This window comes from Trachurus japonicus, chromosome 1 (genome assembly GCF_045865225.1).
Source record: "Trachurus japonicus isolate A0001 chromosome 1, Traja_1.0".
NCBI lineage: Eukaryota > Metazoa > Chordata > Actinopteri > Carangiformes > Carangidae > Trachurus > Trachurus japonicus.
In genome coordinates, this window is record NC_140907.1 from 34,215,369 (window position 1) to 34,237,307 (window position 21,939).

The 21,939-nt window shown below is 39.3% G+C and overlaps 1 protein-coding gene across 1 annotated transcript; it reads right to left on the reverse strand.

The window, feature by feature from the left end:
• Positions 1-530: 530 nt before the first annotated feature.
• Positions 531-20,321, reverse strand: LOC146992371 (ectonucleoside triphosphate diphosphohydrolase 7-like). Its single transcript, XM_085785827.1, has 14 exons — positions 20,198-20,321; positions 18,512-18,610; positions 17,630-17,815; positions 14,794-14,999; positions 13,225-13,375; positions 10,304-10,407; positions 9,571-9,630; positions 9,327-9,475; positions 8,133-8,299; positions 7,007-7,208; positions 5,764-5,883; positions 5,594-5,679; positions 2,909-3,070; positions 531-816 (listed from the first exon to the last, which is right to left on the reverse strand). The coding sequence occupies exons 2-14, from the start codon at positions 18,517-18,519 to the stop codon at positions 600-602; spliced, it is 1,818 nt and encodes a 605-aa protein (XP_085641953.1). The 5' UTR covers positions 18,520-18,610; positions 20,198-20,321; the 3' UTR covers positions 531-599.
• Positions 20,322-21,939: the final 1,618 nt, after the last annotated feature.

The window sequence follows — 21,939 nt, forward strand, 5'->3', positions numbered from 1 at the left end:
CTGCTTGCTGTGAAACAAACTCACTGCCACTAAAGTTTCTTGAACTTGAAAGAAGTTCAAACAGACGGTTATCGAGCCCTCTGTAAAAAAAACCGTTGAGTTTATCACTTCACGTGTTACGCCTTTCTCTAGAAAAATAATTCACTGTAAAACTCTGAGTCAGGACAGAGTCACATGATGATGATGATGATGATGAACCTCCTCCTCCCTCTAACATCCAGGTTTTGAGGCCGACATGAAACCAAAAAGGAAGAAGAAGTCTGGGACTTTTGATCCTGCGATGCCGACGTGTTTCTTTTCATCTAAAAAAAAACTGTGTCTTGAAGAAGAGAAGAGAAGAGAGCGAACGACGAGGATGACGATGTTTCCAGTCGGAGACGAGCTGCGAGTTTAAAGCTGCTCCATCATCAAAAGGACGAGAAACGGAGGAAGTTTTGATTTCCAGCCTCATTAAAAAAGCGTCTCCAACGTCTTTTCATGCTGTAAAAAGTCTGAGGATGCTGCGCTCTCTCTCTCTCTCTCTCTGCAGAGTCTGTAGTTTGTTAGGATTTAAAAGAGATTTAAAAAGAGACAAACAGAGACAGAGATAGAGGAGGGTGTCAGGGCAGCAGAGCCTCGCCCTCCTCGGCCCACAGCAGGTTGAGGGCGTCGGCCTGCCGCTGCTCCCTCTGGTGGATCCTGCGCAGCCGCAGGATGTAGAGCAGGATGGCCAGCACCACCACCAGGATGCAGAGGGAGAACAGGTGGTGGTTGTAGACGAAGGAGGAGCGCAGCCAGCTGGGGTGGCTCTGCCGCAGCGTCTCCTGCTGGAGGTCCCTAATGCACAAAGAGGAGGAGGAGGAGGAGGAAGATGTTTATTGTTTGATTTGCACAAACTGCAGCGATTCTTCCTGGGGTCCCATATGTAATGTACAGCATAGGGATGTCACGATTACTAATTAACCAATTAATCGTGGTATTAAACAGCACAATTATTTAATCGTTAAGATTCTTAAAGCAGAAGTAAGCGATCCGGTCGTTTTGGCTAATGCTGCGTTCCAGGCAGGCTTTTGAAACCGTAAATTACAGCTTCAAGTCACGACTTACGACTTTGTAGCGTTCCAGGCAACCCACTCGTGTTTTTCCGACCTGTTTTACCTGTGAAAATCACTATAACGGCCACTCGTAACTTCCGACCCGTGAACTCGTACCAGATCGAACTGGTACCACTTCACAGGTCGGAAAAACACGAGTTACGAGTTGCCTTGAACGCACCATAACTTCTTGTCAGCCGATGGAGTTAGCAGCCCCCGCCCTCGTCATGGATCTATTGGTCCTCGTCCCTACGTCACCACATTCAGGCGCATCCCTTGGCTGCACACACAGAGAGGACTGCCCCTTTCTGCCGTTCTCTCTCCTCATTGGATAAAACTTGTAGGATACGAGAAAAGTTTTCTCCTCGGCTCAGAGCAGAGCAGAGTGACTGACAGACCCGTGTTTCGGTCCAAACACTCTATGTAAGTGATTGCTGTCGGAAGATATAACTATTTAAGACTTATATTAACACAAATATATCGCTTACTTCTGCTTTAATCGTGGTATTAAACGGCACAATTAATTAATCGTAAAGATTCTTAAATACCGTCACTTCCCAAAAAAATGATGTTGGAACCTTATCGGCAGATGTGCACCAAAATAAAAGGTAAAAAAATGCACAGATACTGGTCCATTTAACATACGTAACATTGAATTGGTAGGAATTTAAATGTTAGTGTGTCATTTTTAATTAAAGACAAAGCAAAACAAAACAAAAAACGATTCAAATAAACGCAAACATTTGGTATAGATGACAATTTATGACCTGAATATTTCAAACACTTCCTCTGGGCATTAATAATTGGTCATATTTTAATAGATACTTGAAATATTTTGTGTAAACAATGAGTAATGTAATTATATTTTGACTGTATTTGATTTTACACATTCATAGTGTTGTGAAATTAATGAATGCATAATAATCGTGATAATCGTAGTACCGTGATTATTTCTCTGACAATAATCGTACCAAGAAAATGTATAATCGTGACATCCCTAGTACAGCACCAATTAATCGCACAATAATCGATTATTAAATTAATCGTCAACTATTTTTGATAATCCAATAATCGGCGGGACTATGGATGGAAATTAGCCTAGAGCTAAATCTGGTGCATTTACATTTTGGATGTTCATGAATACGCAGAGTCCCGTTACAAATAAACAGATAAATGAAATGAAAATAATCGGTTTGGGTCGTTTTTAAATCGAAAAGTCCAAATTCTCTGATTTCAGCTTCTTTAATGTGAATATTTCTGGTTTCTTTGTTCCTTTATGACAATAAACTGAGTCTCTCTTTGGTTTGGTTGGTTCCAGCTTCATTTACCTCTAAAACAACTCTGTCTCGTAATGTTACTTGATGATCTCATAGTCAGGTCAACCTACAGACGCCAGATGTTGATAACAGCTAACCCCGGACTCAGAGGGGAATAGCACTAGCCTATCAGAACTAAATATTGGTGAAATGAAGGAGTTTCTCTGCAGATAATGTGTTATTTAGAGGCTGCATTCTGTTGGAACGACTTGTAATGACACCAAAGTTGTCTGGGTGAGTAAATGATCGTATTTTATGCTAGAAATAAGGTCCAGATTGTAAAAAAAAAACAGCAATTCCCGTTTAATAAACCAAACCAAACCAAACGTGAGTGCACTGAATTTCGTTCTATCTACTGTGCAATGACAATAAATCTCTATTCTATTCTAACATGTTCAGTCAGAGCTTTCACAATGAGCCTGGTTTTTTGTCACACCTGCCACTGACTCTGAATAATAAGTGTTCACATTCACTGTGTGTGTAAATGTGTGTGTGTGTAAATGTGTGTGTGTGCGTTACCTGAGAGGCAGGAAGCGTGTCTTGAAGAGGATGGCTCCCAGCGTCCACTGCACCTCCTTGTCGTAGACCAGCTGGGCCGTCTTCAGGCTGGGGTAGTCTTTGGGGAAGCGGAAGCCCGAGTGAAGCACCTCGAACATCCAGGCCGACTTGAAGCACTGGTACCTGAGGACGGAGCACATGGTTTACACACGTTTACAGATGTTTTATAGATGATTTACAGATGATCTACACATGTTTTACACATGTTTTACACATGTTTTATAGATGTTTTACAACACTGGTACCTGAGGAAGGAGCAGATGGTTTACACATGGTTTACAGATGTTTTATAGATGATTTACACATGTTTTACAGATGTTTAACAGATGTTTTATAGATGTTTTACAGATATTATCTTCCCTGTTTTTTTCATTTTTTCCCTTTTTTTAATTTTTTAATTTTATTATTTCTATACCTTGCACAAGGTATGTGATTATTATTTCTTGACTGTGCTTCAATTATCTGTTAGATCAAGGTGAGGTCATGTTATAAGCCTTTCGGGTTTCAGACCTCACCTGCACATTTCTTTTTCGTATCTTTCTTACTGTAAGAGAGATAAGTAAATGTTTTGTTTTATTTTTTATGTGCAAATAAAGTCTAGAAAGTCTAAAAAGTCTAAAAGTCTGATTTACACATGTTTTACACATGTTTTATAGATGATTTACACATGTTTTACACATGTTTTATAGATGTTTTACAGACGTTTTACACATGTTTTACACTGTTTTACACATGTTTTTACGGCCGGTATCATCAGTGTCAGAGCTGCTGATGGAGATGCGTCGCTGCATTTTCAACTTGATTTTCTTTTCTTTTTTTTAATGTTTAAAATTTCTTCCAGGAGAGAGGAAGGAGGTGGTTACCGTGGAGACAAAGGGGTGTGATATAATATAATGTGAATAATTTACCTCTTTCAGTTCGTTCTTCACCCTTCATTACTATCTTCACAACACGCCTAAAAACCTAAAAACCTTTCTCTTTTCTTCAGCATTTGATTCGACGTAGTACTGATACTCCATAGTCCACACTGTTTTAAATTGTTCTATTATTATTCTATTGTTTGTTGTTTAAATGAGCTCTAAAAATAAAGCTGATTGGACTTGACTTTTGACTCTTTATTTATCTTTATATGTTTTCATTTTCTCTTCTTCCTCACAATGATGAATCTATTTATTTATGATCTGTGGATTCAATAACACAAATTCTTCTCACTCCTTTTCGAATATGTATGAGCATGCTGCTTTTGTGTTTGTTTCTAAATTTAGTTCTTTCAGCTTATGTTATTTATACATGAAGGAACAAACCGAGATTGTGCCTCGTTTTGTTTAACGTGTTCGAAATAAATATTTAAAAAAGAAACAGACGCCACAGGTTCATGTGAAGTCTTATCTGGGTCATATGTGGTTTAGCAACTTCATTAATTAGATGTGGATTTTTATTTCAGTGTTTCCTCGTCCTTTGGAGTTTTTAACGACTCATTGTCACACACACACACACACACACACACACACAACTGGATCACATCTGCAGGTCTACACTGCTGCTGCTGCTGCTGCTGCTGCTGCTGCTGCTGCCTGGGAGCCTGAACAGCGCCTCCCTGTGGCGACTCTGCTGCTCTGAACCAGCAGCTGGACGTTAAAGACTCCTTAGCTCCATCAACTTTATAATTTTGTTTTAAATGGATTATTATTCCTTGTTTCATGTTTATTTATTATAGTGTTTATGATTAACTATATTATATTTTTACAACTGTACAGCACTTTAGTTGACTGAGGTTGCTGTAAATGTGCTTTATAAATAAACTGTGACTTGACTTCGAGGCGACACCGGTCGCTCCACCTCCTGGTTCAGGAGAAGCTTCTTTCCTTGTGCAGCTTCAGCTTAACAGGGATTATTTTTATCGTGCCCTTTAAGAAGTTTTGTATTCTCTCAAACGTTTTCAGGGCAAATGTTTTTTACATTTACATAGTGATAATCTATTAGAATAAATCCAGCTAGAAACAGTAGATAGATAAATACTTTATTAATCCCGAAGGAAATTCATCGATAAGTAGTAGTAGTATTTTTATGTTTTATGTAAAAAACAGTAATAGTAGTAGTAGTAAACCTTTATTTAACCAGGCAAGAATTGCTAAGAATATGTTCTTATTAGGGCAATAAAAGATAAACTCATAAATTAACTTATTGTATAGATTATAATGACAAGAAAGCTTGGTAGCTAATTTATGAATAAGGGGTGGGAGTAAATAAGTTTTACTTCTTCCCACTCCTTTTCGGATATGAAAAAAACCAAATTATCTTTATTTTCAATGATTTTATTTTTGTTCATGTGTTGTCTTTGCAAAGTATTTGTTTGTTATGTCTGTCCATTACTGTATTTATTTCTTTTAACATGTCCCAAATAAACTTAAACTAACTAACATTGTATTTCTTTTTAGTTGACTGAGGGCCCCAGTGTCCTTCTCATCTTATTTTTATGTTTTATGTAAAAAACAATGTTTGTTTTTTATGTCTGAGTGTGAGTTGCTTTCCAGTGCAGATTTTACTGCAAATGGCAAATAAATGACTCAATAACATGATTGATCATTACTGTTATTGACAGGCAGAGGGAGCAGGAGTTGAAGCGTCGGTGGCTCCTGAACCTACTTGAGTCTGTTGATGTCGGCCTGCTGAGCGAACAGCTGCTCGTCCAGACGCTGCTTCAGCGTCGACCACTTGGTGGAGCAGTAGTCCTGGTAAACACACAAACAAACATGAGTAACAATCGATCAAACAGGAGTTTCTGGTTCTGATCCATGTGGTGCGTTTGTGGTCACCTTGGCAGCGCGGGAATACTTGTCACTGTCGTACTGTCCTCCGATGCGCAGCACGTCCTCCATGCAGTAATAAAACTCAGAGAAGCCGTAGAACTCGCTGTTGCTGAAGTTGATGGGAGCCTGGGAGACGGAGAAACAGGTTTGATTTGGTTTCTTTAATAACTTCTTGAATAAATAAATGATATTTGACATTAACAAATATACAGTGAACACACTGTGTTGAGCCTTAAGCTGTTTTTTAAAGAGTTTATGTGATTCTTATTCAGGGTTCCCACTCTGTTCTTGAATTCATTTTCCAGGACATTTTCAGCTGCTACAGTCTGACAGACAGTAGTTATCACACCAAACACTAACACATCCCCCATCCCACTCAGGAGAACACTTGTACCTTATTCTATACATTTAACCAGTTTGTTTCTATGTTTCTTCCTCTCTGAGTCTGATTTAACAATGCGCAGTCCGTGGCTATTTAACTTATCTATGAAATAATCTCTTACATGCTTAGAAACAGTGTTGTTTTTGGCGGCCTGTTTTAATTTTAGTCTCGTCTTTGTGTCAAACTGCAATTTATTAGTTTTGGTCATGTTCATGCTCTTTGTTATCTAGTCAAGTTTCAGTCGACTAAAACTCTGAGCACTTTAGTCTCATTTTAGTCAGAATATCTCAGGACTATTTTCTTGTGACGATCCCTGACTTAACTTCCTGTTTCTTAAATTGTGGTTAACACTAACCCACTGCAGCTACATCTTCTAAATAATGCCGCGAGTGGGGATTGAGGAAGTGACGTCGCTGCCTAGGAAACAGAAATACTGCAAAGTAATAATAATAATGCGACTGAAAATTATATTTTTATTTGTCATCATATATTTCATTATAGTTATCGTCTCATGAACACCAATTATATTGCGTTTCGTCTTGTTTTCATTGACGAAAGCAACACTACTTAGAAAGGATGACAATTTTATCATAGAACAACACAAAAACATGTTGTTTTTGTTTTTAAACCACACTGCCGGAGAGAAAACCCTCACGCTACTGGAAACACTCATCAACTTCTTTGGATAATAAATCCTGAAAAGGTCTGAAAAAGTCAAACAGAGCTCTGGTAGCTGATGTCACCGTGTGATAAATAATTTTCCATGTGTTTTCCATGATGTGTTTTTTCTATATGTGAGCAAAAACAACTTTATAAACTATTCTAAACGTGATGTGAACTGGATCGGAGGTTCGAGCCGAGCGTCACCTGGTAAACTCCTCCCGGGGACATGGTGCCGTTGTGGAGGCCGAGGAACGGCTGCACGGCGTCCTGGCAGCGAGCCCAGTCGCCCTGACCGCGCAGGTACAAGGTGCGGTTGCCCCTGACGACCGCGTCCGACAGGCCGACCGGCAGACACGGGTCCAGGTACGGCTTGTCCTCGCTCAGGCCCGTCTGAGTGGTCAGGAACCTGCAGACAGAGGAGGCAGGCTCAGTCTGGTTTGTGTGTGTGTGTGTGTGTGTGTAACTCAGGTATAATATAACATAAATGGTGGTCATAGCAGTAATAAACAAAGAAATTCTAATAATAACAGTAATATCCATCATAAAAATAATAATAACAGTATTAATAATATTTCAGGGTTCCTACACATGTTGAAATTTCTAAATTTTATACTTTTTCCAGGCCATAATCTCCAGACTTCTCGGTAAAAAAATTCAAATAATTGGTGACATTTATAATTTTAAAAAAAACAACGGTTGTGACAGCAATAATAACAGAAATGATAATAATAGTGATAATAACAGAAATAATTCTAAAAATAAGAAAGAAAAATAAGAACAAAGGATGAAAAAAAGGATGTGGGAGTGGAGGATGTGTAGATGAATGACATTTTGAATGAAATTCTTGGCCAGGCCTTGCTTGGAAAAGAGCTTTTTTTTATTTCAAGTAATCTGCCTGGTAAAATACAGGTAAAATATATATTTTTTTAATGAATGAAACTATGAGAGAAGAAAAAGAAAGAAAGAAAGAAAGAAAGAAAGAAAGAAAGAAAGAAAGAAAGAAAGAAAGAAAGAAAGAAAGAATTAAATGGGGCCAGTTAATAAGATGTCACATTGACAAGATGCATCTGATCCATTAGCCCGAGGTCGTGTTAGTCTGTTAATAATAATTATAATAATAATTTAATATAATATCTAAATAAATTAATATAATAATAATGTAAATAAAACAAGACGACAGATTGACGAACATCTTGTCAACAACATGTGACATCATGAACCACCTGGCTGCATCGCACACACTTCAAAGTAAATACTGACTGAGCTGTGTGTGTGTGTGTGTGTGTGTGTGTGTGTGTGTGTGTGTGTGTGTGTGTGTGTGTGTGGTCACCTGTTCTTGGCGAGCGTCTTGTTGACCAGCTGGTCCTCGTAGCGCTGCCGGGCCATGTTTCCTCCGAAGCCCAGGAAGGTGGTGACGTAGACTCTGTAGACGTGCTGCGTGTGCTCCACGTCGCAGCCCAGGTTGAACTCTGCCAGGACGCTCTTCCCCGCCTCCTCCTGGTAACCACGGCGATGATGATAAATAAATAAATAATCACCAATCAATCAAGCTGCTGCGTTAAAGGGATGCCTCACTCCCGAGTCCATGACCAGCAGATAGACACCATCCTTTCGACTGTGCGTGCAGTAACAAGGGAGATAGAGCCGTATCGCCCGTAATTAGCTTAGCTCAAACACTGGAAGTGTATGGGTAGTGTTAGCCTGCCTCCACCTAAAGTCATCAGAGAAACTCTTCAGCAACTCTAAACGGAAACCGGCGGGCCGATCTTCGTCTCAGAGCTGACAAAACTCTCCGGTAACTAGGCATCTTGAGCGGTCAAATGCCGGTAACGGGACGAGATCGGTCCAAACGGAGGGTTCAAGCAAAGACGGTTTATTTTGGTTCAAGCTAGCTACATCGAGGGTAGGTTAGCTTCCTGTTTCAAAGTAAAAGCACAAATTCTATCGTCATGGTTTTCTGTATGTAAAGGGCAACGGGTGTTTTATTTTGTGAAAGTAACCAGAAGTGCGTTGGTCACAACGGCTAGCTTGAGTAGCGCTGAATTCGTCCGAACAAAATTGTAAACAGCTGGTATTTAGACAAATTAACGGCACACTACTGATCTAAACGGCTACTTTCTCGCCTAAACATGTTTGAAATGTTGATAAAGTGATATATTTACAGAGTTTAGAGCTAAAATGAAATCAGCTTCTGACTGCTGATTTCAGCTCGGCTAGGAGGCAGGCTAACACTTCCTATGCACTTCCAGCGTTTGAGCTAAGCTAATTAGCGACTTTAGGTGAAGGCAGGCTAACACTACCTATACACTTCCAGCATTTGAGCTAAGCTAATTACGGGCGATACGGCTCTATCTCCCTTGTTACTGCACACACAGTCGAAAGGATGGTGTCTATCTGCTGGTCATGGACTCGGGAGTGAGGCAAGACACGAAAAAAAAATGTTGGCGTATCCCTTTAATAATCAATCAATCAATCAATCAATCAATCAGTCAGTCAGTCTGCTGCCCCGTCCTGTAACACTCACCTGCTCTGGAGAGCTGAAGGTGATGGCGCTCGGCACCTCGTAGGCGATCTGCAGCGAAGCTCCGCCCATGTCCATGATTCCCACCGTACGCCGCCGGCTGATTGGCCGCTGGTTCTGAGAGCTGGTCGTCACCTCCACCGTGGCGTCCTCTGACGGACAGACGGAAAAGGATTTGTTTTTTACTTTTTCACTTTCACTTCCAGACTCTGATGACTCGTGCTGCTGCTGCTTCATCGTCACTCACCCTCGTCAGCGTGGTCGAAGCGCCCCAACACGAAGTTGATGCCGATCCACGCGTACACTCCTGCAGCGGCCATGATGGAAACACAGACACACTCTTTTTAGCATTTGTATTTGTATTTTTAACATTTTAACATTGGTATTTATTTTGTTTAAGTTGGACTGTCGCTCTGCAGATTACATTTCTAATGGAAAAATAAAGTTCTGTGAAATGAATTGAAAATAATAATAATGATGATGATTATTATTATTCTTATAATAACAACATAGCAGTGTATGAGTGACCTCTCTGACCCTGAGATGCAAAACAAACAGTAACATTTCACAGAGTAAATCCTGGGGGAGGACATGAAGAAAGTTTCTCCCTTTCTCTCCCTAAATGAACATCAAATTCACACAAAGTGATAAAACGGCAACTAATTCAGGAAGCACCCAGAAATCAAACCTAGTCTAAAACTAGTCTACAGTCTCCATTTTTAATGCAACCAGGTATCCTCACATCATGTAGCTTCAAATCTGGCGTTTCTGACAAATGAATAAATAAATAATTAAAAATAGTAGGACCAAACCATTGTGAGTCAGGAGAGGGGATGTTCACATTTTAGAAGGATTAAAACATGTTGTGTTGTTTGTTATTTACAAGACAGAAGGGCATCGTAGATTATTACCCTGCTCTTTATTATTACCCAGAGAGAGCCGGTTGTGACCAGAGTGAAAATAAAAACTCGTCCTCTCACCCTCCTGTTTCCCTGAGATGACCTCGGCGTGGGAGCTGGAGAACAGGAAGTCGAACTCCAGAGGAACGTCAGTCACCAGGTCCTCCAAGATGGCCGCCTGTTGGCTAGAAGTGGAGAGAGAGTGGTGAAAAACACACACACACAGACACACACACTTGGTCTTCTTAGAAACCAGAACTAAAAGAATAAAGTGTGTAGTTTGTAAATTCTTCAGTTAACTTTTTAAAGGGATAGTTCAACATTTTGGCAAATTGGCCCATTGCCATAATCCCTATAGTCATAGCAGTAGGTTCGTTACCTTTAATTGTCAGTGCAAGCTATTTTTAGAACGGTGGAGCAGAGCCGTGAGCTGCTCAGAGCTACGCTACGGAGGCTCATGGGATTTCTCGGTTTCCCTCATCAAACTCATCAAATACACAATCCAACAACTCCACAACGCTCTGGTGGACAAGTTGTGACCTGCACATTCACCACGCTATGAGATAATAACACAACGTTACCAGACAGAGTTGTTTTAGAGGGAAATGCAGAGACTGCTTGATGAAAAACTGTCCCTGAAGGCAACGAGCATCAGCGGTTTTGCATGAATTTCCCTCTAAAACAACTCTGTCTGGTAACGTTGTGTTATTATCTCATAGCGTGGTGAATGTGCAGGTCACAACTTGTCCACCAGAGCGTTGTGGAGTTGTTGGATTGTGTATTTGATGAGTTTGATGAGGGAAACCAAGAAATCCCATGAGCCTCCGTAGCGCTCCGTTCCGCCATTATGCTCCGCCGTTCTAAAAACAGCTTGCAACGACAATTAAAGGTAACAAACCTACTGCTATGACTGTAGGGATTATGGCAATGGGCTGATTTGCCAAAATGTTGAACTATCCCTTTAAAAACTAGGATGTCAGAGCTTACTTGAACGCAGCAGTGCAGACTATTGTTTTATAATATAATATAATCAGTGATGGGAATAACGGCGTTAAAATAAACGGCGTTACTAACGGCGTTATTTTTTTCAGTAACGAGTAATCTAACTAATTACTATTTCCACCGTTACAACGCCGTTACCGTTACCGACAATTAAATGAGGCGCGTTACAAACTACTCAGTGAAGCTGTTGTCCTCCGACTTGGCTCATCTCAGCCACAGAAGCTGCTAAACTGTTTTTCTTTTTCCTTCTCTCCTTTGGTGAGGGGAGGGGGGAGGAGGGAGGGACGAGACAACCACATAAGTGATGCTGATTGGTTGAGGCAGAGTAAGGTTTCATGCTAAGCCAATCAGAGGCAGTGTTCAGTTTGTACACAAACCACGCACGCAGTTTAGCCTCACACACACAGACTAGCAGAGGGAAGCTGCAGAGATCGGAGGGAAAGTACAGACACTACTTTAATCTCCTTGAGGTAAAAGACAAGAACATGTGAGGTGTAGCTACATTATGTCCTGGAGCGAAGTGTTTGTCCTGAGCTTCTGCTCACCTGACTCTGTGCAGCTTCCTCATTAAATCCAAACAGTCCGACACAGCGACGCACTGCTCCTCTTTGACTCTAAAGTCTCTGTAGCTCATCAGCCCGGAACTCTTCCAGAGCAGCTACAGCGCAGCGTTGTGACCTCAACCATGGTTGATGAGAGCAGAAATGTTGTTGTTGTAGTGAAAATGGGCGGGCTCGTGAAGACGCGAATTTACACAAAGTCAAAACGAGCGAGAAATCGCGTATCTCGCGTTTGGTCGCGCGTCACAACTCGAGCGAAAAAAAAGCGATGAATTAGACGAAGACGCGATGGTCCCGTCGCCCAAAAAATCCCGTGTATTGCGTCGCAAAAAAAAAAAAGTCGCGTATATCGCGTCGCCCGCCTAATCGCGTCTTTGCGTTACGGCCTTTTACACCGCGGACGTAACGAATAAACGGTGACGGTGTGAACGAACAACATAGAACAGGACCAGACGTGGCGTTGTTTCCTCTTTTCACCGACAGCTCCACTCTCCCTTACTTACACTAACTACTGTTATTGTTGAGGCAGAGAATTGTTGGATTTGTAGTTTTTGACCAATCGCAGGTTGTGCTCTTTCTTTTTTGTGATTTTCCCAGTTCACACATGTATTTTTTTTTAGGGGCAAATGCGAGACTAAAATTATTTAAGACTTGAACACAATAATTCAACAAATTTAAGACATTTTAAGACCTAAAATTTAGATTTTCAAATTTTAGACTTTTTAAGACCCCGCAGATACCCTGTTATTTCATATAAAAGATTAAGTGCATACATATTTAATGATGCTGTGTATTATATATTATATATTTAAGACCATCTTTGAATTTTCTAATAAATGTAATACTTTTTAAGGCCTTAATTGTAGATACATGAATTTAAGACTTTTTAAGGATCCGCGGATACCCTGAGAAGTTGTGTGCTCGCAGCAGGACAGATAATCAGATGGATAATCGGTAAAGTTAATAATTTCACTTAATGTGGCCATGAATAAATTAATTTCGATGTTTCCTGTTATTGTTGCCCAAACGCAAATCTTGAATAGGTCTCCACTGTTTTCACATTTAAAAAGGTCTTTGTTGTCTTTGTACAGAGACAATATGAGATTTGCTTGTAGGCAGCCACAGCACTTAAAAAACCCACTGTAACCTATTTTCATAGGCACACCAGCCTCGCTTTCAATAAAACACACACTCGCATTCCATAATTGCGATCAGTGAAATATATGAAAACAATAAAATACAATTTAAAAATGCCCTTGGAAAGAAAAAGTAACGCAATAGTTACTTTCCCTGGTAACTAGTTGCTATTATAGTGAAGTAGTGGAGTTACTAACTCAGTTACTTTTTGGAAGAAGTAATTAGTAACTATAACTAATTACTTTTTAAAAGTAACGTTCCCAACACTGCATATAATATAATAGTTCATGGTGTCCCGTCTACCTCTCCGGCAGCAGCCTCATTCCGGCCGTACACAGGATGTAGAGCGGCGTCTCCTTGTGTTTGCTCTTGGGGACGTGAGCGGCGGCGAAGCTGAGCAGAGGGTGGAGGTAGTCGCTGGCCCGGGTGGGCGTGGTCGCCAGGGTGGAGATACCTGACAACGAAACAAAACAAAACAAAATGTCACTGTCAGAGAGTCTACAACGTCACATGACCTCTCACTGCTGATCACAGTGAATCTAATCAATGTGCTGCGACTGAGCAGACAAACAAGAGGGACAGAGACTCATCAATAACTAACTATCAAATAAATAATCAACAGAAAAGCAGCATCTCATCTCAGGATGAAGAGACACATTTACAGCTAGAGGAAAAAATAAAACTGGTTTTAAATCTCTCTCTGTTTTCCCCCCCCTTTTTTTTTTTTTAGGGCTGGTGACAGTATTTTCTCATTTACAGAGTGATAAAAAGAAGTGATATCCAGAATCTCCTCTGTAAAAACTTCTGACTAATATGTCAACAAAATAAAACAAGAATTTTGAAAGTAGCATTATCCATTGTTCAGATTTTTGGTTCTGGAAATTATTTCTTTACAAAAATAAACGGTGGTGCAGTGCAGTGGTAATGTTTATAATATCTCTGACCGTTTATTTTAGTAAAGAAATCATCACAACAAGGAAAAAGTGTTTGTTTCTGTGGCGGAGAGCAGGCGCTCTGTGATCAGATAGTAATGTCTTTCCAGGATGTTTCAGAGTTCGGCTAACACAAAGTTTATAGGTTTATACTGTTTATACTGTACACTATATGAGTTCAGTGGTGTCTCTAAGGATTCCAGTCATGTACCAGAGATATTTGATTGTTTTCTGAGTGTTTGTTGTGGTTGAAAGAATTGCCCCTATGGGTTAGCGTTGTTGCTATCCCTAGCGCCGGGTAGCCATGGTGTAACTCTGGTTTGCCTGCATCAATTTTAGTCGCGTTTTTTGCTCAACTCCCAACACTGGGTGACCATCAGGAAAACGATTTAGGGGTCAAAAATGGCCGGAATTCTCCTTTAAGATTTACATTTAGTTTTCTGCAGCTCTCAGACACAGATTTATCAATTAAAATACTGAATAAAAATATTAAATATTATTCGTCTTCAATGATTCTTCTTTTGAATTCCTTGAACATTCACACACGGACACAGTGGTGTAGTAACATGAGGTTATTATGGGATGAAAAACACAGTTAGAGAGCTTGGTGGTGGTCGCTCTCCCTCGCTTTAGAGACAGACAGTACCTACCTCCAAGCCATTATACACTTGAATCTGCACTAAGCACTTTGCACTTTTCCTCGCACTGACACTTATGCTGTTATGTGACGCTGCTGGGTACTGTACTGTCCTCCTCGTATATTGTATTGTATGGTATTGTGTGTACTAGTATTTATTGTGGTGTATGTGGTGGGAGTATTGTATTGTCTTGTTTCTCTGTGAGAGCAAAAACCAAGGCACATTCCTATCAACTTGTTTCTACTTGTTGACATCATGGCAATAAACTTTTGAATCTTGAATCTTGAATCTTGAATGCTCACCAGGTTTGATCTTCTTGACGACGGGTTTGTGGTCGCGGTCCTTCATCTGGCGGATGTCCAGCAGCGTGTGGGGGTTCCCGTTGTGGGGGGGCCAGTAGTAGACGAAGACCCTGGAGCCGCTGCTGCCGCAGTCCACCACGATGCCGTAGTTCAGCGCCGCGTTCAGGACGTCGGTGGCCTCCATGGACTCGGCGATGGAGAGGTACCTGCAGGAGGAATAGAATAGAATAGAATAGAATAGAAGCTTTATTGTCATTGTAAAAGAAAATACAACGAAATTTCCAGTGGCCTCTGTGTCGACAAATGCAAACAAATATATATACACAAAAAACACATAGACAACCATTCTGGCCAGCAGGAAAATGTATGTATGTATCTATGTAACTAAAATGTATAAAAATATATAAATAGGCTAAAAATAACAGTGCAAATGAGGAGGAAGACGGGTCGGTGGTCGAGAATTTTCTTTAAAACCTTGAGTTTGATTCATTTATATTCAGATATTATCTTCAGTTCTACATCAGAGACTTTTTTTTTTAAAGGTTGGTTGGCTGGATTTTCCATTCAGGCTGCCGTACAAACATGGCGGTGCAAGATGGCGACAATCTAAAGCAAGACCCGTGCTATCCACAAGTTTCCGAACGTCATCTATGGTCAAAACCAGAAACCAGAGGCCGGTTTTGCATTTCCGGTGGAATTGTACGTTTACGTTTCCATGGTTTTCAGTCGTTGTCATAGTTGCGGTAAATGCATGGATCTATTAACGCTGGCTTTTAACACGGATGTCAATTTGTGTGATAATATCCATTGTTAAAAGCTGGTGTATTGATCCATGCAATTTTCATTGAAAAAAAAAAAATCCATGCATTTACCGCGACTACCAAAACCATGGAAACGTACACAAACGTTCGGAAAAAGGTGGATATGTAGATATAAGAAGAATTATAAGCCTACGAAAACCAAACTAATTATATTACACACTTATATACTAATATATTCATGGGTTGTATATTCAGAGTTTGCCAATAATAAACCTTGACAATTATTACACACTGGACCTTTAAGTGTCTTTATTCTCTGTTCCTTCCACATCACTCCTAGAAGCTCTGATCCCGTGTGAAGCAGCAACTTCACAGCTCAGGTTTAATTCACATCAAACTTCACCTTTACTTCAAGTTAAATGCATAAAGTTGTTGAGTGTGTGTGATGTGTGTGTGTCCTTGGCTGCTGAGCGGAGCAGCTGTCGTCTCTCTCAGTCACTTTGTGCTCAAAAACAAACCTGATAAGGAACCAGACAAACTTGATTGTTTATCAGTTGCTGCCTGTTTTTTTCCAGCGGTGCAGCAATTAAAGCAGCAGCACCGACTTATAGAAGACTTATAATAATAATAACAATAATAATATTAAAGGACATTTAATAACGCTGGTATTCAGGACTTTTTTTTATATGATCTGCACTTTATATTCTCTAATAAGCACCTTTGCACAGTACACCTGCCTCATACTAAGCACTCCTTTTCTTTTTGCTGTTGTAGCGGATGTGGTTTAAGTTGTGTGTGTGTTGGATGTTTTGTGTGCGTTGTTTTATGGTATGGTTGTTGCTTTATGTCTTATGTTTGGACAACAGATGGAAATTAGCTTCTGCAAAATCTAGTGTGAAATGATCAATGCAACCAAACATTGTCCTTGAATAAAATAAATAAATAATGTGTGACAGACTTGAAGTTTTTGTTTTGTTTTGTGGATTAAACATGTCGCCTCTCGTCTCCTTCAACTGAATCGACAGAATGACACGTTTCTATGACGATAACTGGATCATTTTCCACCCAGACAAATGTATAAAATCAATATTCCTGTTTACACCTGTCAGCAACTCACTTTTATGTGCAAATAAAGAAAGAAAAGAAAATAATAATAACTGCAACTGTGATCCGAGTCACAAGTTCAGTTCTGTGTGTGTGTGTGTGTGTAACTCTGCCTCTCTAGATGTAAACCAGGTCAGTGAGGATCAGTGGCCGTGATCCAGCAACATAAACTCATTTAAACCTCAGTGTAGAGAAACACAGAGCAGAGCTACAGGACTCCTGCTCACGTTAGATATTAGAAAACGACTGACAGTCTGAAACATGTATCCAGGTCGGCTGAGGTGGATGATGTGTGTGTGTGTGTTTTAATACAAATCAATATCTCATGCTGCAAACTCATATTTTATGCTCTGTTTTAGTCTAGATTTTACGACGGAGTATTAGGGCCACATTGAGAAAAAAAAAACACAGACTTCGAGATTAAAGTCATAAATCTACGAGAATTAAGTCATACATTTCCTACGAGAAAAAGGTCATAACGTTACGAGAATAAAGTCGTACATGTATGAGATTAAAGTTGTAAATTTACAAGAAAAAAGTCATAACATTACGAGAATAAAGTTGTACATTTCCTACGAGAAAAAAGTAATGACGTTACGAGAATAAAGTCGTACATTTATGAGAATAAAGTTGTAAATTTACAAGAATAAAGTCATAAATTACGACTTTATTCTCGAAGTTTGTGATTTTTTTATTTGTCAATGTGGCCCTAATACGCCGTCATAAGTTTTTATTTTATTATATAGATTTCACTTTTTATTTTTTACCCCTGGCACTTTCTTAATTATTTTTTTCTGGCTTTTAATTGTATGTTTAATGTTTCCAATTTCTACTATTCTGGGTTTCTTACTGTTAAATGTTTTGTCTTTATGTAAACCACATTGAGTCTCCCCTTCGTATGAGATGTGCTATATAAATAAAGATACCTTGCCTTGCCCTATAATAAGTTCTTTTCACGTCTGTCCACTCACTTGTTGACTCGGGAGCCGGGCCGGCGCTGCGGCCCCCACAGCTGCCTCTGATAGGTCCCCAGGAACAGCAGGGTGGAGGTGACGAGGAGCAGCAGCAGCAGCAGCCACCGCTGCCTGGGAGCACAGCCCAGGGACAGCAGGGACACGCTGCAGTACCAGGACGCCGGCAGGCAGGACAGGCTGATCCTGAGGAGACAGACACCACCGTTATATGTTGTATGTGCTGTCATGACAAAGTCTGGACAGACACCCCCTGGTCCAAATGTCTGTTCATGTGAACAGTTAAGCTGGTGGAAGATGAAATGACCTCCAAAAGGCTTAAAGTTCAACATAAAACACTTGTTATTTGCAGTATTTTTTATCAATATCAGTGTGTTATTTTAGTTTTTTAGACAATTTTAGAGTGAAAAGGGAAAAAACAAAAATCTTCGCACATCTATTTCTTAGGCAGGTGCGTCGGAGGGTGACAATTAAGTCCAAATTAGAAAAAGAAGAGCTCCCGCACACAGGGTCAACTTGCAGAATTTATTATGCAACGTTTTGGTACTAGACCTTTTTCAAAAAAAAATGTTGCTTGAAAAAGGTCTAGTACCGAAACGTTGCATAATAAATTCTGCAAGTTGGCTATGTGTGCGGGAACTCTTCTTTTTCTAGAGTGAAAAGGGGAAACAAAGCAGCAGCCTGCAAAAGAATGGGAAACCCAGGAGAGTTGAGATCTCAGATAACTTTGACCAAGGTATTTACTCATTCCTTTTCTGTCATTTTGAAAATGTAAAAGATGAAAATAAGAAAATATATCATTAAAAGTGTAAAGGGGATGTGTCATTTTTTTAAAACTTTTTGCAGCTTTTATCAGTTTATCATTGTTATTGTTATTATTACCTTGCCATGAGTCCAGCTCGGCAGAAATACAAGATGTCACAGTCGTCACCTCATGGTGTCTGAAGTCTGAGGACGAGGAGGACGATCCTTGTCTTCTGGCTGGAGGACGGAGAAAGGAGAGAGAAGTTATAAAATAAAAAGCTGCTGCTGCTGTGGTTGTTCAGGAGGTGGACAGCAGTTCCTCCAGTCCACGTGTACAAGTGTAGATAATGAACCACAAGATTGTGTGTCTGTGTGTGTGTTTGCACTGGTAAATGTGGCGTGTGTGTTGTAAAGCAATGAAGCTATAAAACAGAAAAATAACTGTATGTTGTTGTTTTAACCCAGTGAAACTAATATAATAGAACATAACGGAATACTTTTAACACAAACATGTTTTACATAAATTGAAAATGTATCATGATATAATATAATACAATACAAAACAATAGTATTTGGGTGGATGACGTGACATGGCAGTTTTGCTGTCTTCAGTGTCAAACATGTATAAAAAATATATTTGCCAAAAACCTTCTCAATATTGTGCAGAGCATCATGCTTTATGTGAACATACACAACATTTAAACAGTTCATCACTCATTCTTTCAGAATTTTCAACCAAACATAACAAAACTCATATGGTGTGACTGTCCGGCACTTGTTTCTCAAAGTGAGAACTTGAATAAAACTAAGAAAAATAGGTGCAAAAATGCTCAAAAAAATACAGAAAAATAATACAGATGTCTATTTGTGAGCCTACTCTTTTCACTGTCCAAGCATAATGTTTTGAGTCAGTTCTAATCAAAAAGATTTTGTCCAAGAAATCAAAATCATATGGTGTGACACTGTTTTGGGATATTTCAACAGGCAATTGTTTTGACATCCTTGGGAAGGAGAGGACCCTCTTCAAGAAGACTGTACAGTACTGGCAATGTATTGCTAGTACTGTACAACCTGAGTTGTGCCATCATTTTTATTTTTACAATAAATCAGATCTTGTTGGCACTCTGACAAAGGTCCCACTTCCAGATGTCCTTTTGGTGTGACACATTTTTCATAAAAATGCAAAAGAAATTTTATTATTTTTTCATATTTACATGTAAACCTATGTTGCTTTGTTACATCTAGCATGTTGTTAGTATGCTAATGTGTAGCTACAAGACTCAAGGTAATAAGTTGATATGCTTTATTACAATGGGACTTTCAGCTGTCAGTGTAAAACTGTCAGTCTTTAGTCCTTTAACGTTACAGCTTAACTATCTTTTTTAAAATCACCTACTTTCCCTCTGGTTTATGTAACAGTGCTGCTGTAACGTTGATAACATTAACCTACTGTCTTATAAACACAGTTTTTTTTACTCTTATTCCCTCCATCGTCTGTTAGCATCACACAGAGATTTCCTTATGATCCTGTGACGTTACGTGACGTGACGTCTCTCTGTATGTTACAGTCTATGTGTAAATATAATGGCCGTTATCTCACGGTTATATAAGATAAAGCTGTTGCATTGAAAAAAAAATTACAATAAAATAGAAAATAAACAAAGGAAACAAACACAAAACGATGATAAATGTTTAAAAAAATGTCAACATTAGCCTTAAAAACCGACCGCTGTAGCGTGGCAACAGTTACCGGCTAATGAGACGTTCATGAACCACCGTTTATGATCGTTATATCTAAGCATCGGTATGCCAACAGAAAGTTACCGGACGGAGCTCCGTGTTGTTGTTGCTTCGACGGGGCGGGTTATAAAATGTTTAAATCCCCCAGCAGCACCTCTTCTTCCTCCTCCACCTCTGGACTTCACCGAGATGGTTTTAAAAAGACGACGACGAGCCGAAGGACCGGAAATGACCGAAGATATCCGACAGCTTTCCGGTGGGTTGGCCCGATTCTAGGCACTCTAACCCGAACGCCATCACGTCACAGAGGACGTACGTTACGTTACGTCCTGCTGCATTCGAGTGCTGTAGGAAAAATGAAGTGTAGTTTGATTCACCTGTCAAAGTGTCTGTTTACACAGTAATACATTTGTTTCTGACTTTTATTTATTTTTTATTTCTTTATTTTTTCTAGTTTTTTTCTGGTTTGGTTAGAGTAAAATGATATTTCCGTTTTAAAGACCCTTCTCCCTGGATTTCAGATCAAGTTGAGACAGACACCTTCACTTTTATCTTACAGCTTTGTATTTTACCTGATTGAAGGTATCTTAGCTATTATTGTTGGATTATGTTTTATGTAAGTTATGTTGTTTTCTTACAGTTTTATTTGTATTTTAACAGAGAACACCACCACGTCACTGAGTACGTAAATTACGTCTTGCTGCATTTACGTGCTGTGGGATAAATAAATTGTAGTTTGAAGCCACCTGTGTTTGATACACTTGTTTCTGACTTTTTTCTATTCTGGTTAGAGAAAAAGACATTACGCTTTACAGACCTAGCCTATATTTTCTGGCTGGCTTTCAGATCAAGTTTAGACAGACACCTTACTTTTATCTTGTTATTATTAGCCTATAGGCCTACTTTTATTTGTATTTTTTTTTACCTTATTGAAGTGATGATGTTTTTACTGTCTTAACCATTTATGTTTGTCATTTGTGTTGTTTTCCTATATAGTGCTGGCGATTGATTATAATTATGTTGTGCAGCACTTTGGTCAACTGAGGTTGCTTGCCATATAAATAAAATCTGAGTTAAGTTAAGTTGAATTTTTCTATTAAAAAAAGAAGAACATTTCCACAGTAGTAGTGAAGACAAACACCTGTGTTTTGATCTGTTGTGATTGGCTGATTAGCCGCATCAGGTGCAGAGTGCTGCTGGTAATCAATTATTAACCAAATATTACTAGAAGGAAAAACTAGATCATTTCAAAACTGGAAGGGAATAAAAATCAGCTCCTGCCAACAGAGATACAGTAAAGACAAGGAAACTGATGTGACTCATACAAAACATGTGAAGAATGTATTACTGCTCTGAGTGACACTTCCTCATGTGAACTGCCTATCTATTTTTTACTTATTTATTTAGTCAGTATTATAAAAGTATTTCATGGCGCAATATTGCACAGTATGGGACATCATGTTTAAAACTTCTTGTACAATGAGACCTCACACTTTTTTCTTCTTTTTGAATCCAATCTTTATTGATAACAGCATTAAAGTACAAGTGCAGTTATTAATACCAGAGACGTTCTAATATGAGAAGGACTTTGTTAATACACAAACGATACAAATAATTAAACCGGACCCAGGGGGAGTTTTCTGTTGTTAGAGTCAGATATAGACCTACTTTGGATGTAGCCTACTGTTCAGTTTCACTTTCAAAAGCTATAAATGAAGGTTTTGAATGACTAAATTTAGTTGCCTGAATATAATATGTCCCTAAAAAACGATCAGCAAATTTATTATAACTATCTATCTATCTATCTATCTATCTATCTATCTATC